The 16,338-nt window shown below is 35.6% G+C and overlaps 1 protein-coding gene across 1 annotated transcript in view; it reads right to left on the minus strand.

Moving 5' to 3' along the window:
- Positions 1-5,259: 5,259 nt before the first annotated feature.
- The window catches only part of STRN3 (striatin 3), a 150,871-nt gene continuing 139,792 nt past the window's right edge, over positions 5,260-16,338 (minus strand). Inside the window, 4 exon segments of the mRNA XM_037834746.1 lie at positions 5,260-7,772; positions 7,775-7,819; positions 7,907-7,993; positions 11,188-11,295. Of these exon segments, the coding sequence (XP_037690674.1) occupies positions 7,651-7,772; positions 7,775-7,819; positions 7,907-7,993; positions 11,188-11,295 (362 nt within the window). The 3' untranslated portion in view covers positions 5,260-7,650.

Here is a 16,338-nt window from a genome sequence, read left to right on the forward strand (position 1 = left end):
TTCTAAGTTGCCTTACTCTTATTATTCTAAATGTCTCTTCCTGGATTACAGTAAAAATTCAGTTCTTTACTAATTCATGTGGAAAGACTGGTCTGAATTTTTTTAAAAAAAAAAACATGCAATAATACCAAGTATATTTATTTTTTCTTTCTGTCAACTATTTATTGACTGTCTACCATGTATTAGGCAATGTCCTAGGCATTTATACACAGCCATTACCAGGTTGCAGTTTGGAAGTGATGTTTATAGGAACTTGCTTAACCAAAAAAATATTTCATAATTACCATTTTTAAAAAACATTGTTTGAAATTCTTTCAAACTTACAGGACAGTTAAAAAATACAAACCTCATACAGAGAATTCCAGTATACCCCTATTACCCCAGATATCCCGACCCACAAATTTTAACATTTTGCCATATTTATCAGTCTTTCCACCAATCAATCAATCCATCTATTTACTCATCTATCAATTGATCGATCCATTTTCTGAACATCTGAGTGTAGGCTGTATACACCTTCCTCCTTTAAAACTGAATACTGCCATGTACATTTCCCTAGAAAAGGATATTCACTTATGTAACCACCTTAGCTGCAGTTATCAAGTTCAAGCAATTTAGTATTGATATAAAACTTTGTCTATATTCTAACATTTTCTTATATACCCAAAATGTCCTTTTGTGCCTCTTCTCCATTATTTGACCCAATCCAGAATCATGTATTCCATTTAATGATCATTGTCTCTTTAGATGGTCATTTTTTTTTTTAATTGTGAGAACATATTTACAACATAAACTTTCACAGTTCAACCCTCCCAAGCATAACATTCAGTGGGATTACTTGTATTTACACTGTTGTGGTACTGACACCATCTTCCATTTCTGAAATGTTGCCATATCCCAGCCAGAAACTCTACACCCATTATCCATTAACTCCCCATTCCCCTTGCTTCACCCTCCTCCTCCTCCTCTCCTCCCCTGTGACCCTGGCACCACGGTACTCTGCATTTGGTCTCTGTGAGCTTGCATATTTCTGAAATTTTCTTTTGTTGTTACCATGGGGCTTAAATTGAACATCCAAAATCTGTAACACTTGTTTACTTAAGATACCAACTTTAATGGTATACACAAAATATGTTCCTATACCCCCCAATTTTATGTTCTTGTCACAAATTGCATGTTTATACAAGAGTCTGATTTATCACTACATTTTATACATTTTCCTCTTAATTCTGTAAGAAGTGGAGAGACAAAACAAATATAGTTATACTGGATTTACATTTACCCACATTGTTACCTGTACCAGGCATCTTTATTTTTTCATGTGGCTTTGATTTTCTGTCTAGTGTCCTGTCCTTTGAACCGGCAGAACTCTCTTTAGTGTCTCGTATAGGGCTGTTCTGGTGATGATGAACTCCCTCAGCTTTTATCTGGGAATGCCTTATTTGGTCCCTCATTTTTGAAAGCCAATTTTGGCAGACATAGAATTCTTGGTTGGCAATTTTTTGCTTTCAGCACTTTGTTATCCCATTGCCGTCTAACCTCCAAGGTTTCCAATGAAAAATCAGCTCTATTTCTTTGAGACTCCCTTGTGACATGTTGTTTCTCTTGTGGCTTTCAGAATTCTCTTTGGCATTCGACAGTTTGATTATAACATGGCTCAGTGTAAGACTACTTGGGTTTATCCTGTTTAGAGTTTGTTGAGCTTTTCAGATGCGTATGATCATGTTGTTTTGGTTTGGTAAATCTGCCAGAATACAATATACAAGAAATGAGTTGGCTTTTACGATGGGGATTTATTAACTTACATTCTTCGGCCATGAAAATGTCCAACTCAAGGCATCAATAGATGATACCTGGATTCTGAAGACAGGCTGCCAACATCTGGGGCTCCTCTATCACAAGGCAATGTCCGCTCATCCTTCTCTCCCAGTTTCATTGCTTCCACCTCTGGCTTCAGTGGCTTCCACAGTTTTCTGTGGGGCTTTTTCTGTGCGCTTCTCTTAATGTCATCACTTAGCTTCTCTGAGCCCTCTGGGCTTTTTCTTTGTGTCCTTTATCCTCTTATAAAGGACTCCAGTAAGGGAATTAAGACCCATCTTGAATGAGGTGGGTCACATCTCAATCAAAATAACCTAATCAAAAGGTCCAACCTACAATAGGTTGTACCCACAGCAATAGATTAAAAGAACATAGCCTTTTTTAGGGGTTTATAACAGCTTCAAACTACTATGTCTTTAAGTTTGCCAAGTTTTCAGCCATAATTTCTCCAAATATTCTCACTCCTTTCTTGTATTCCTACAATATGTATATCGTACACTTGATGGTGCCCCACAGGTCCCTCACACTGGATGACTTAAATTGTCTTATGTTCAAGTTCACTAATTCTTCCCCAGTGCCAATCTCCTGTTGAAACCCTCTAGGGAATTTTAAATTTCTGAAACTATGGTCTTCAGCACTGTTTAGTTCCTTTTAATAATACATCTCTCTAATGATACTGTGTTCATCTTTCATTTTCCTGATTTTCTTTAGTTCTTTGTCCATGTTTTCCTTTGACTTTGAGCATATTTAGGAAGATTTTTAAAACATCTTTGTCTAGTATGTCCCAGGTATGATCCTACTCATTGATGGTGTTCTGGTTTTAAGCTGCCGTTATGCAAAATATTTGGTGTTGGCTTTTATAAAGGAGATTTATTAGGTTATAAATTTACAGTTCTAAGGCCTTAAATGTGTCCAAACTAAGGCATCAACAAGAGGATAACTTCATGAAGAAAAGCTGATGGCCTCGAGAACACCTCTGTCAGCTGGGAAGGCATGTGGCTGGCGTCTGTTAGTCCTTTGCTCCCTTGCTCCGTGGTTCTGGTTTCAAAATGGCTTTTCCAAAACATCTCTCTTAGCTTCTCTCTCAGCTCCTGTGCATTCTTGCTTGTTTGCCCAGGGTGAGACATAAGCTTCTCTGGAGCAAACTCTGGGCTTCATCTATTAGCTTAGCATCATCTCCAAACATCTTTCTGCCTTCATCTCCAAGCATCTGGGTCTGTGTCAGCTCTTAGCTTCTCCCAGGGATAAACCCTGGATTACGTATTTTAGCTTCTCTCCAAAATGTCTCTCTGCTTCTCTGAGCTGTCTCTGTGAGCTCTCTTCAAGGACTCCAGTGAACTAATCAAGACCCACCCTGAATAGGTGGGGTCACACCTCCACGGAAATGATCTAATCCCCAGTCGGGTGGGTCACATCTCCATGGAAACAAAATAATCCAAAGTTCCCACCCATAATCAGTCTGCCCCCACAAGACTGCATTAAAGAACATAGTCTCTCCTGGGGTACATAACAGTTTCAAACTGGCACAAGTGGTTTCTAATGCTTTAATTTTCTCTGGCTCCATCATTTCCTATTTCTTTGTATGTTTGTAATCTTTTTAAAAATTTGGATGTTTTGCTATTTTAGATGTGTTATCACTGGAATTTAGACTATGGTGTCTACTACTTGTATCTAGCTAGTGTTATGACAGAGCTCTCCTTGAATGAAAGAAACCAACAAATTTTTAAAAATTTTTTAAGGAGAAAAACAAAACACCTTTCCCAATCTTGCACAGATTAACCAGGGCAAGTGCTCTTCTTCAGAGCTTATCTATATCAGTTTTTGGAATAGCTTGAGACCAAAGCAGAGGGGGCTGCCCTGACCTTTTCTGCACATTGTGTCTCATTTTGGGCATGTGCAAGTAGACCTAGGAGTTCCATTTAAAGTGTCCTCTCTTCCCTACAAAATAGTTTCCTCATGGTCCTGGGCACTGCAGTTTGTCCTACAGCCAACAATCCCTTGCCCCTGGCAGCTCTCCCACAGTGCTGTAGGATACTTCTGTGCACTGCCTTTACATGTAGGACAAGCTCTAGCACACCACCAGGTTGGTCAGGTCACCACATGTTCCCAATATGTTAACTGTTTTCTCAAGCTCTGAGAAAGATAGTTCCACAATTTCTTGCTGGTTGTTTTTGCTTCTGTAGTGGGACAGAGCCCTGAAACGCCTCACACCATCACCCTGATAGGGAAAATTACCATTATTTTTACTTTAACATGCCTGTGAAGTTGGTTCCTGATAAAGGTGAACATCAGAACTCCCTTAATATGACCAGCTTGGAAAGCTAGCTCCCCACAGACAAAGGAGCTCTATCATGCCATCCTGGTCATCTTCTCCAAAGACAAGACCCTGCCACGTTCTCCTCATTCATCTGCACAGTCTACCTCCCTTCAAACACACTGACTCTATCTGAAATGGTTTACATCCAAACAGTGACCTGAAGAAGGTTATAACTGGTTGAAATATATATACTCCAGTAAATCTTTTGGGTCTAACAATTTATATCCCATGTAAAGGCAATGAAAGAACTATGTGTTTGGAGAGGCAGAACTGAAATTGCCAATGATTTCATTAAAATTTCATAAAATGGAGTTTGGGAAAACAGCTTCTTCCCCTTCTCCCCAAAAGTGAAAATGACTGATTTATGCAACAAGACAAATTTTAATTTAATTAAACAACAAAAATGGGTTAACTTCACATAGTTTTCTCTAGTAAACTGACCACCAATTTCAGCTGGGAAGTACCACCCCTTTGATGAAAACACAGCTTCTGGTCATTATTAGGCCTTTTAAAAAATTTTTTTTGCTTTAATTTTAAAAAGCACAAAGTTTTGAGACTCTGGAGGTAACCAGGACAGCTAATATGTTTTTTCCTTACTTAAAAAGCAGCAAGAGAGCAGAAACTAGCACTTTATTAAACTGCTATCAATTATTTGTATCAACTAAACAATCAGGATAAAGGGTTAACAACTAAAAGGGGCTAGAGACTAGAGAAAAGATTTTTTAAAAGATCTATTACAATCCAAAGCTGGCAGTTAAACCTATTTTTCAAATACGCTAACCCAATTGTAACTTTTAATGCATTAAATGAGGTTTTAATCCAATGAGAAAATTACATGAGTAACTAAAATATGAAAGAGGCAGACTATGACCAAATTTAGAGAAAAGGTCATAACATCAAGGTTTGTATATAAAAAGGATATCCTTAAGCCTTATGTACAAAAGCAGTATTTAAGTAATATGCAAATTAATCTACATAACTTTCCATAAATTACAAAGAGAGGCACACAAACAAAATGAAAATAAGACACCCTTTTTCCAACCCTTCAGTCTCTTCCAAATGTTTAATATTGTGGAGAAAAATACAACCAAATTCGGTAAGAGAAAAATAAACATATATACTAGTTATTTTCCATTTCAGTTTTAATACATTACAAAAGAGGTTACTTTTTATGCATTGCAATGATAATGGTCACATTTCATTCAAATCACAATGGTTTGGAATAGCTGCCACAAACAATACTCACTTTGGAAAAGCTTATTCTTAAATTATTTCCAAAATACAAGAAGTGCCCTTTAAACTGTTCATTAGTTGAATCTTCAGGTCAGACAACCAAAAAATTGATTTTCAAAAAATTTCTGAAAAGTTTTAGCAACGACTGAAATTGTCTTGTGGGGTTTTTATGGTAGATGACAAAGTTTCTCAATTTACACACACTGTAATTATTTTTGCAGCATGTAATCAAATGAATTTTGCAAATAATTTCCTAATATTGCCTTCTAATTCCATTTGCAATTTCCTTCATGGAAAAACCATGTTGAAGGAGAAGTTTCAAAATAGTAATACTTAACAATATTTTTAAGGATAATATAAAATTAATGAACAATGTCGTTTATTCTTTACTGAACTTTTTTGAGGAAACAGGAATAACTATAGATGGGAAAGGCATCACTACTAACTAACTGAAATTCAGATTTAATAAAGGAACAGGATGTTTAGGCAAATGATTTAGAAATGAATCTTTGCACCTCTTTTTTTCCTTTTTTTTTGGTTTTTTGAATTGCCTAACCAATAGACAACTTAAAAAAAAAATCCCCAATGGGGTGAAATATTTGGAAAGGCAGTGTTAATAATAATAGTGTTAACTGTTCTAATATTATAATTTCAATAAGCAGTAAGAAGTTTAACAGAACTCACTAAGAAATCATCTCCATTTCCTAATTTAATGATGGAGAATAAAGTATTGCACTTTATTATTCAACACAAAATAATGTAGCCAACAGTAACATACAGGTACACAATTTAATATTTATTATATGCATTTTATATACATTATTTTTCAACAGCTGTATGTTTGCTATGTGGTACAATCTTAAAAATTTGCTGATTCATAAGTTTGTAAAACAAAAACTTTACAAAACTCATCAAAACTCGCAAACTCATCAGAAAAGTTTTTTTTGGAAGACTAGAAAAATACTTTATTATCTTAATCATGCATTACACAAACAAAATCTTTAGTTACACCATAAAATTAAACACATCTGAAAAAATAAAAACAGGGATAACTAGTCCAAACAGCAGATATCCTGATTCAACTATTTTTGTATCCTATTTGAAATGCAAATAAAATTTTTACTTAAAGTATTTTTAGACAAGATATTTTTGTTTGGAATCATGGTAAACCAAGATACACATATCTGGGGGGAACCACCTCAGTTTGTAACTTAACTATAAAATATTCCATTTTTAGTCTACTTTAGACTATTCAAAGAGTTCCAAAACAAATATTGAGGGGCCCCTTTAGCACATTAATAAAAGGATATAAAGGACCAACAAAAAGTGAATAAATAAGCATAGGCCATTAGCAAGATGGATAATCCTTGATAAATAAACTTGTAATACAGTAAGATGTACAAAATATCACATAGTGATAGGATGCCAAGATAGTTTTTTTTTTTTTTAATTTTTCTTTTTTTAACAGTTCATTTGGAGTAGTAAACCCCTCTATTTCATTTTAATACACTGATAGTTCTTGGTTTATAAAGACAGTTTATGATGAGGAAGTTGATTTTAGCATCTTTATGGAAGGACTTAGCTGAGCTATATTAGGCAAAAGAAGGAAAGAGTGTGGTAACACGGCAGCGAGTCAGTGTGAAATCTGTTTTAGGGTGTATAATGCAGAAAAAACTTCAATACAATCTTGAGCACTGTTGTGACAGGCTAAATATATAAAAGACTTATAAAAACTAGAATTTTATCCAAACATTTGTGCAACTAATGCTAAAATATTTTAAGTTAAATTTTCTTTTTTTTTTTTTTTAAAGCAAAATAAGTTTAAAAGGGAATCTGTGGCATTTCAACTGATAAACAGAATATCACTAAGAGATTGAAAAAAAGCTACTCTTGGAGCTCACTTCCCCCGACAAGAGCACCCACATTCCTAACCCTAAGGCAGCACACAGAGTCCAAAATAAAGTCTTTTTGTAAGATCAGACTCCACACTGGAGTAAGACACCTAAAAAAACAGGACATACGTTTCAGTTCATATCCATTCAGTACAGGCTACAAATACTAGAGTTTTGTTTTTTTTTTCTGCCCCACAAAATACAGTAGTAATTACAGTTAATGAGCCTGATATTATTTAAAATGTGTTTTCCACCAATTCATGCTTGCCCCAAATAGCCTTTTACCCAGGCAGATCACATGTAGTGTCTTATCAGTAACCTTCTGATGGCAGTGTGCGACCCTCTTTCTGTCCAAGCATATCTTTTGTTACGATGAGTGTTTCTGTTGTGTCACACAAAAACTTTGGCAAGAGCATCAGCCCCTGCACTGGCAATATAAGCTTTTGATGGGTGGAAAGCAACATCATAAATTGATTCATCCAATTTCTTCCTATGAGCTGTTATTTCTTGACACATGTTTTGCTGTCTAAATTCCACAATCTAATGGAACAGTCATGGCCTGTAAAAGAACACCACAAATAAAATTTGTTATTGAGAAACAATTCTCTTATAAAATTTATGGGCAATACAGTTAGTTCAGACTCACTTCCAGACATCAAATAGATTCCATTAGGATCTACTGCTAGACTTGTAACAGCATCCAAATGAGCTACCATAGAATGGATCATTTTACCTAAATAAAACATAATGGAGAAGATTAAGTTATCACAAATAATTAATAACTTGAGAGACCAAAAAACATAATATAAAATATAAACATATCAACATAAAATAAGACAGTCACTGCAGCAATTTTTTTTATTGTGGCAAAATTTACCATTTTAACTATTTTAGACTGTATAATTTAGTAGTATTTAGTACAGTCACAATACTGTGCAATGACCACCACTATCTAGTTCCAAAACATTTTCATCACCCCACAAGGAAATCCCATATCCATAAAGCAGTTACTCCCCATTTTCCCTTTGCCCCCCAGACCCAGACAACCACTAATCTGCTTTATGTCTCTATTAATTTGTCTATTCTGGATGTTTCATATAAACAGAATCATACAGATTGTGGCTTTTTGCATCTGACTTCTTTCACTAAGCATAATGTTTTCAAGGTTCATCCACTATGACAATATTAAGAGACTTTTAATTCTAATGCAGAACTTTTCCAGTTACTCCTAAAAAAGACATCCAGGTAACATGAATTTGAGAGTATCTGATAGACAGTGGAAAACACACTGACAACAGGATTGCATCAAAGGCTAAAGATCATGTAAACTGGAATTAAAATGAAAATAGAATCTTTCTCAGAAAGATACTTTAAGACTATCTTATAAACATGGATTTATGAGAAATGAATGACCAAAAAAATACATTCTTACGTAAAGAGTCTAGTATCAACAAGTGCATTTATCCTTTGAAGTGTCAACCATTTTGTAAGCTAGGAACAAGAAATGGGTATGTGGGGGGTGGGGGTTGCCAGGGGTAACTGCTCTGGATTTCCCCCAGATATAAACAAAAAACATTGTTTTGAAAAACACAATTTAATGAATATCTACACTCAATTTCAGGCAACCAAACAGGATTCAACAGCAAGTTGAGATTAAGAAATAAGTTGTGAATACAAAGTTGAATTGCACGAATACTTTGGAGCAGCCCCTATCCTGGCAAAATATGTTTCTAATGGATAGAAAGCATGTTACAAATTGATTCATCCAAGAGGGAGATGAAATAGCAAATATTCTTAAAATTTCCTCTCCTTTCATTCAGTAATGAATATAGGTCTTAATTTCTCAAATGCCTGGACTGCTCATAATGAGAGATGGTAGCATTCTCTAAAATTCCATTTATATATCATTTGCTATACTTCTGGTCCACTGATGACATTCTAAACTGGGACATGAAACAGACCTACTTTGATTACTGTTCAGGGGGTCATAGCTGTTGACCTGAACATAAACTACAACATCAAAAGTGCAAAAAGTTACCCCCCCCCCCAAAAATCATTTTCTAGCAATAGTAAACACTTAACACAAAATTAAAGAAGCCTCTGGTCATTTCAAACCAGAGTTTCTCATTAATAGCAACATTAATTACAGAATAATTTTAGAGACTTTTCTTTTCTACTCTGAGAAACAACAACAACAAAAAAATCATTCAACATACTACCTTTAATTGCTTAGTCCAACATAATTCATCTCTCAGTCTAGATCCATTCCTCTCAATATTCCTATAAAAGAAGCCGGAGTATGACAATGGATGTTCTCCATGACAATAATGTCAAAAGGCTAGGGGTTAAGTACCAAGTATCATTAGCTTCCTTTAACATGTCAAAGCTATGACAGTGTCACTCAATTCATAGATCTAGTTCTAAATTCTCTGAGAATAATCCTGTATTTCCTAAATTTAATACATCTGAAACCAAAGTCATCTTTCATCCAAGAGCAGATCTATCCTCTTTTTTTTTTTTTTTAAAGGATGCTATAATTTCCCAAGTTTAACACTAGGCCTCCTGCCTGCGCACTAAACTAACTCCTATTCTGACATCTTAAGTCAATTAAGAGTCTACACTTCCTTTCCACACAAGCGCAAAGTCACTTCAAAATTTCAGACTGGACCAGGTACTAAGAGGTGCAAAACTGGACCAAGTTGGATGCTGGGCTTCCACTGGCAACCAAAGAAGTAACAAAGCTTCTGATACCTCCCAGTAATTACAACCCCTAATTCACCAAGATACACTTGCAGCTACTCACATTTAAGCATTTTCACTTTGATCCCATGCCTCCACTACCACCCCCTCCCCCCACTTAAGACTATCTGCTCCTTATTCCTGTTAAGTAAAATTTTATTGAACACCTTGATTATTGCCAATAAAACAGCTCTAGAGATTCACTTTTTACTTTTAATCCAACTATTAAAATTTCTGAACCTCATGTTAACAAATGTAAATTTCAATGATTAATAAAAAGGAATCTATTTGGAAACATGATAATGGAAATGACCCTACTGCCCTTGCAGCAGAAAAGATATTTAGGCATCATAAAAATGGTTAACAGAACTGACTTGATATTCAGATGTTAAACTGCAAACATCCACATGAATATGAATCTTATTTCCTATGCAATATGGAGACCTGTGAATACTGATTCTGTTCCCAACTTGTTCTATTGAATTAAAAGGAGTATGTCCATGAAAGTGTTATTTGAATGAAGGAATCTGGTGCAAAACTGTAAAGACTAAATACAAATTATTGCCATGTCCTACATAACCTTCAAAGAGAAACCTGTAATTCTGATTCACTGTTCTCTGCAAAGAAATCTTTCCTGAAACAGAAAGCAGTATTTTATTTAGTGTTTTAGGTATTGAAAGATGAAAAAGTGTTTCTTAAAAAAGAGAGAAAGAGAGACCCTACCTATGATGAAATTAAAGCATGATTTGACTGTTATGCAATAAGTTTCCTCACGACAATAGAGGGAAAAAGAAAACTCCACTATATCATAATCTGACCACTAAGAAATAGTTTTAAGAACACATTTGAAATTTCAAACACCAGAAAGAGACCTCTTTTGCTATGTTAATTCGTAACAGAATAGGAAGGGAAAATTTTCAAATTGTAAGATTTATATTTAATTAACATGATATGAAGAAATCATAATAGGTAGGCAGGGTAGTGTATATATATATATGTAAGAATAAAACCTAACATATATTATAAGCACGTTACATTAAGTAAAATAAAAATCTGAGTTAAAATTGTTTAACTTGGCAATCTCAAAGCTGAAAACTCAATATACCTTATATAAAAGAACAGCTTTTATGCGCATCTCAAATTTAAAATATTATTAATATGACTGAAATGAAAAGACGACTTGCTTACCCGTTTTATTATCAAAAAATTTGATGTGTCTATCTTCATGAGCAGTTATTGTAACAGGAAGTGTGGGATGACTTACTACTCTGTTAATGTGATTACTGGATTGTAAACCTGAAAAAAAGGGGCAGACAATGCATTAAAATTCAAACCTTCATGATCAATGCACAGCTATGTGGTGATACTGTGAGCCACTGACTGTATTCCTTGTATGGATTATATGGTGCCTGAATATAGCGCAATAAAATTGCATTAAAACAAACAAAAACATTCAAACCTTCAATTAGAAACTGGATGATGACCTTTTTAGTATTATCAGTAAGACTTGGGGAGACTTCCAGGGAATATGGCGGAGTAGGGAGTCCCAAGATTCAGTCCTACCATCAAAACAACTATTAAACAGGCAGGAACTGTCTGATACAACTATTCTGAAACTGGAGGCCAGAAGAACATGGTACAGAATACAGAGAAGAGCAGATAGAAGAGGCTGATGAATTAAAGTTAAGATCAGTAAACTGCTCTCTCCGCACAGGAGCTACCGGTGCCCACCCCCTACTTTTGTAATAGGCTACTGTGGGGTCCAGTCCCTGGCTAGCTCGCTTGTGAAAGAAAGGGACATAAAACTCCTCTTCCCCAAGAACAGGAGAACAAGGGAACAAGGGGTGGGTGTGGCCAATCACTGGTCATGGCTTTTGATTACAGAATCTGGATCTCCCAGTTCAGAGGGCAGCTACTATTTCAACCCTTTAGACAGAAGTGGCTGTAGCCACTGTTTCAACACTCCTGAGACAGGGGCAGAAGCAGTGGAGATTTAAACACACAGCACTTCCTCAGGGCAGTGAGGGACATTTAGCTGAAGGGCAGCATTTGCTGGACAGGACAGAAAAGCTCAGCTTTGGGGAGCCATTGGAGAAACTCTTGGTGCCTTTCCTGATGCCCTCTCAGGGCACTACTGGAGCCAGTCTGTATCCCCTGAAGGGCCTCTGCCCGTTTTCACTGGGCAACACTGACTTGGCAGTCCTCTCCAGGGGTGCCCCTCCTCCTAGAATTTGCCATCGCTGTAAAAGCAGCTTGAGGCAACAAAAGGAGTACAAAAAGCTAATAGGCAGTTAGTCTGGGACAAAGGTCTGCCAGATTCAAATACCGAGGAGAGGGATGTCTGTCTCTAGGGAAACAAAGGGGAAAACCAAACTCCTATAAACAGGGGAACGCCAAAACAACCAACAAGCAAAAGCCCAAGAGAAGACACAGGCCCAGAAAAACAGGGAAAACCCTGCACACTGCATTTGCCTTGGGCAGACCTTCCTAATAGGACAGCTGAAGTTCGACAAAATCTGTATTATGCCAGATGGTTACAAAACCAAAATACAGACATCTCAGGGAATAAATCCCAGAGTTTAACAATTTAAAATATTAAAATGTATAGTGTAACAACAGAGTACAAGACAAAAAAAGAAACAGGAAATGATGGCACAAAGGAAGAGAATAAAAATACAGAAAACACCAATTAAGAATGTGGACATACTGAACAAAGTCTTTAAAAAAAAGATCATAAAAATGCTCAAGGAGATGAAGGAAAATATAGAGAAAGAACTAAAGGATATCAGGAAAACAATGACTGTGCAACATGAGAGTCTAAATAAAGAGATGGATATTTTAAAAAGGACCCAAACAGAACTACTGGACTTGAAGACCACAATAATTGAAATGAAAAATGCCCAGGAAGGTTTCAAAAGCAGATGGGTGCTGGCAGAAGAAAGAATCACTTGAAGATAAGACACAGAAAAACGAATTATAAAAAGTGAAAATAGCCTAACACAGCTCTGGAGCACTATCAAGTATATCAATATATACATTATGGGAGTCCCAGAAGAAAAAACAGAGTATAGGGCAGTAGGACTATTCAAAGAAATAATGACAGAGAAATTCCCAAACTTAGCAAAAGATATGAATATGCATAGCCAAGAAGCCCAGAGAACACCAAACAGGAAGAAACAGGAAACATGAAGAAAAATACAGCCCCCATCATATATTGATCACACTATCAAATGAAAGAGGAAAGGAAAGAGTTCTGAAAGCTGAAAGAGAAAAATAACATGCTATGTACAAAGGAATGCCAATTAGATTAAGTGCCAATTTCTCACTAGAAACCATGGAAGCAAGAAGGCAGTGGGTTGAAATACTTAAAAGTGCTGAAAGAAAACAACCGCCAGCCAAGAAAGTTATATCCAGCAAGACTCTCTTTCAAAAATAAGGGAAATATTAAGACATTCTCAGATAAACAAAAGCTGAGGGAGTTCATCACGATTAGACCTGCCCTATAAGCAATACTCAAGTGACTTCTTCAGACTGAAATGAAAGGACACTAGACAGTGGTTCAAAGCAGCATAAAGAAATAAAGACCTGCAGGAAAGGTAATCAATCATGTAATTAAAAATGACAATATTCTTGTAGTGTATTGTTTGGTATGTAACTCCACTTCTTAATTCCTACAGGTGCTAAAATGCAAATGCTTAAAAAGTAATGATGAATCTGTTTTTGGACATACAATGTACAAAGCTATAAGTGGTAATAGGTTAAAAAAATGGTGGGGGACACAGGGGCATAGGAAAAGTATATGTACACGTTATTGAAGTTAAGTTGGTAACAAAATAAATATGATTTGTTATATATTTAGCATGTTAAAATTTTAACCCCATGGTAACCACAAGGAAAACAGATGAAAAATAAATCCAGATAGGAATGAGAAGGCACTCAATATAACACAAAAAAGGCAAACAAATATAAAAGCAGGCATTAACGGAAGTAAGGGACAAAAAAAGTATAAGACTTACAAAAGCTAAAGAGCAAAATGGAAGAAAGTCCTGTTATTATCAGTAGTGACTTTTAATGTAAATGGTTAATTAACCTTCCAGTCAAAAGGCAGAGACTGGCAGAATGGATAAAAATGCATGATCCAATTATATGCTGCCTGCAAAAGAATCACCTTAAAGTCAAAGACACAAGTAGGCTGAGAGTGAAAGGATGGAAACAAAAATTCAGCATGTAAGTAGCAATCAAAATAGTTGGAGTGGCTATACTAAAATCAGATAAAATACACCATAAGTCAACAACAGTTACGAGGGACAAAGGTGGTCATTATAGACTGATAAAGGGGGCAATACAACAAGAAGATGTAACAATTATAAATATATATGCACATAACAACAGAGCCCCAAAATATATGAAGCAAATATGGACTGATTTGAAGGGAGAAATTGATGGTTACACGTTAATAGTAGAAGACTTTAAAACACCACTCTCACTGTGAAAACCTTGTGGCTTGCACTCCCTTTGGCCAGTGTATGGACAGATGAGTGGGAAAATGGGGACAAAAGTTGGATAAAGAATAGGGTGGGATGCAGGGGATGGAAAGATTTGGGTGTTCCTTTTTGCTTTTATTTTTATTTTGGAGTGAGAAGGTTCAAAAATTGATTCTGGTGATGAATGCACACATGTATGATGGTACCATGAACAATTTTGTACACTGTGGATGACTGTGTGTGAATATATCTCAATAAAACTGTTATTTAAAAGAAAGTAAATGAACAATGGGGGAGAATGGGATGTTCTGGATGTTCTTTTTTATTTTAATTTTTATTATATTTTTTGGAGTAATGAAAATGTTCAAAGATTCAATGTGGTGATGAATGCACAACTATATGATGACACTGAACAACTGATTGTACACACTGAATGTATGTTATGTGATTATGTATCAATAAAACTGCATTAAAAAAAAACAGCACTCTCAATAATGGACAGAACATCTAGACAGAAGATCAATGAAGAGTACAGTACTTGGACAATACTGTAAACCAACTTAACAGACACAGTATAGAATACTGCACCCCTTCTTCTCAAGTGCATATGGATCACTCTCTGGAAGAGACCATATATTGTGTCATAAAATGAGTCTCAATAAATTAAAAAAATATTGAACTCATACAATGTATATTCTCTGACCACAACAGAATGAAGCTAAAAATCAGTAGAGAGAGAGAAATGGAAAATTCACAAATATGTGGAAATTAAACAACAGACTCTTAAACAACCAAGGGGTTAAAGAGGAAATCAGAAGCGAAATTAGGAAATACCTTGAGGCAAATGAAAACAAAAATACAACATACCAAAACTAATGGGATGCAGTGAAGGCAGTGTTGAGAACAAAATTAATAGCTCTAAATGCTTACATTAAAAAAAGAAGAAAGACTTCAAATCAGAGACATAACCTCAAAACTAGAAGAATTAGAAAAAGAAGTATAATCTAAACCCAAAGCAAAAAGAAGAAAGGAAATAAAGCTTAGAGCAGAGATAAAGGAAACAGAAAACAACGACAACAAAAAACGACAGATTGAACAAAACCAAAAGTTGGTTCACTGAAAAGATCAATAAAATTGACAAACCTTTAGCTTGATTAACAAGGAAAACAAGAGTGTACAAATAACAAAAAACAGAAATGAAAAGGGGGGCATTACTACTGACCCTGTTGAAACAGAAAGGACTGTAAGAGGACACCTTGAACAACTGCATGCCAGTAAATGAGATAACCTAGGTGAAATGGACACATTCTTAGAAATACACTAACTACTTACAGTGACTCAAGAAGAAATAGAAGATCTCAACAAACCAATTGCTAGTAAGGAGATTGAATTAGTAATCAAAAACCTCCCAACAGAGAAAGCCCAGACCAGGTGGCTTTACAGAGGAATTCTACCAAATATTCTAAGAAGAGTTAACACCAATTCTGCTCAAACTGTTGCAGAAAACTGAAGAAGAGGGAACACTTCCCAACTCATTCTACAAGGCCAGCATCACCCTCATACCAAAGCCAGTAAAGATACCACAAGAAAAGAAACCTAGATACCAATATCTCTTATGAATAAAGATATAAAAATCCTCAACAATATACTAGCAAACAGAATCCAATAGCATATTAAAAGAACTATATACCAAGATCAAGTGGGATTTATCCCTGGTATGCAAGATTGGTTGAACATAGAAAATCAATTCATGTAATATACCACACTAACAGAATAAAGGGAAAAAAAAAACACATTTTCTGTATCATTTCAATCAACATAGAAAAGGCATTTGGCAAAGCAAAGGATCCCTTCT

This window comes from Choloepus didactylus, chromosome 4, assembly GCF_015220235.1.
Source record: "Choloepus didactylus isolate mChoDid1 chromosome 4, mChoDid1.pri, whole genome shotgun sequence".
NCBI classification, from domain to species: domain Eukaryota; kingdom Metazoa; phylum Chordata; class Mammalia; order Pilosa; family Megalonychidae; genus Choloepus; species Choloepus didactylus.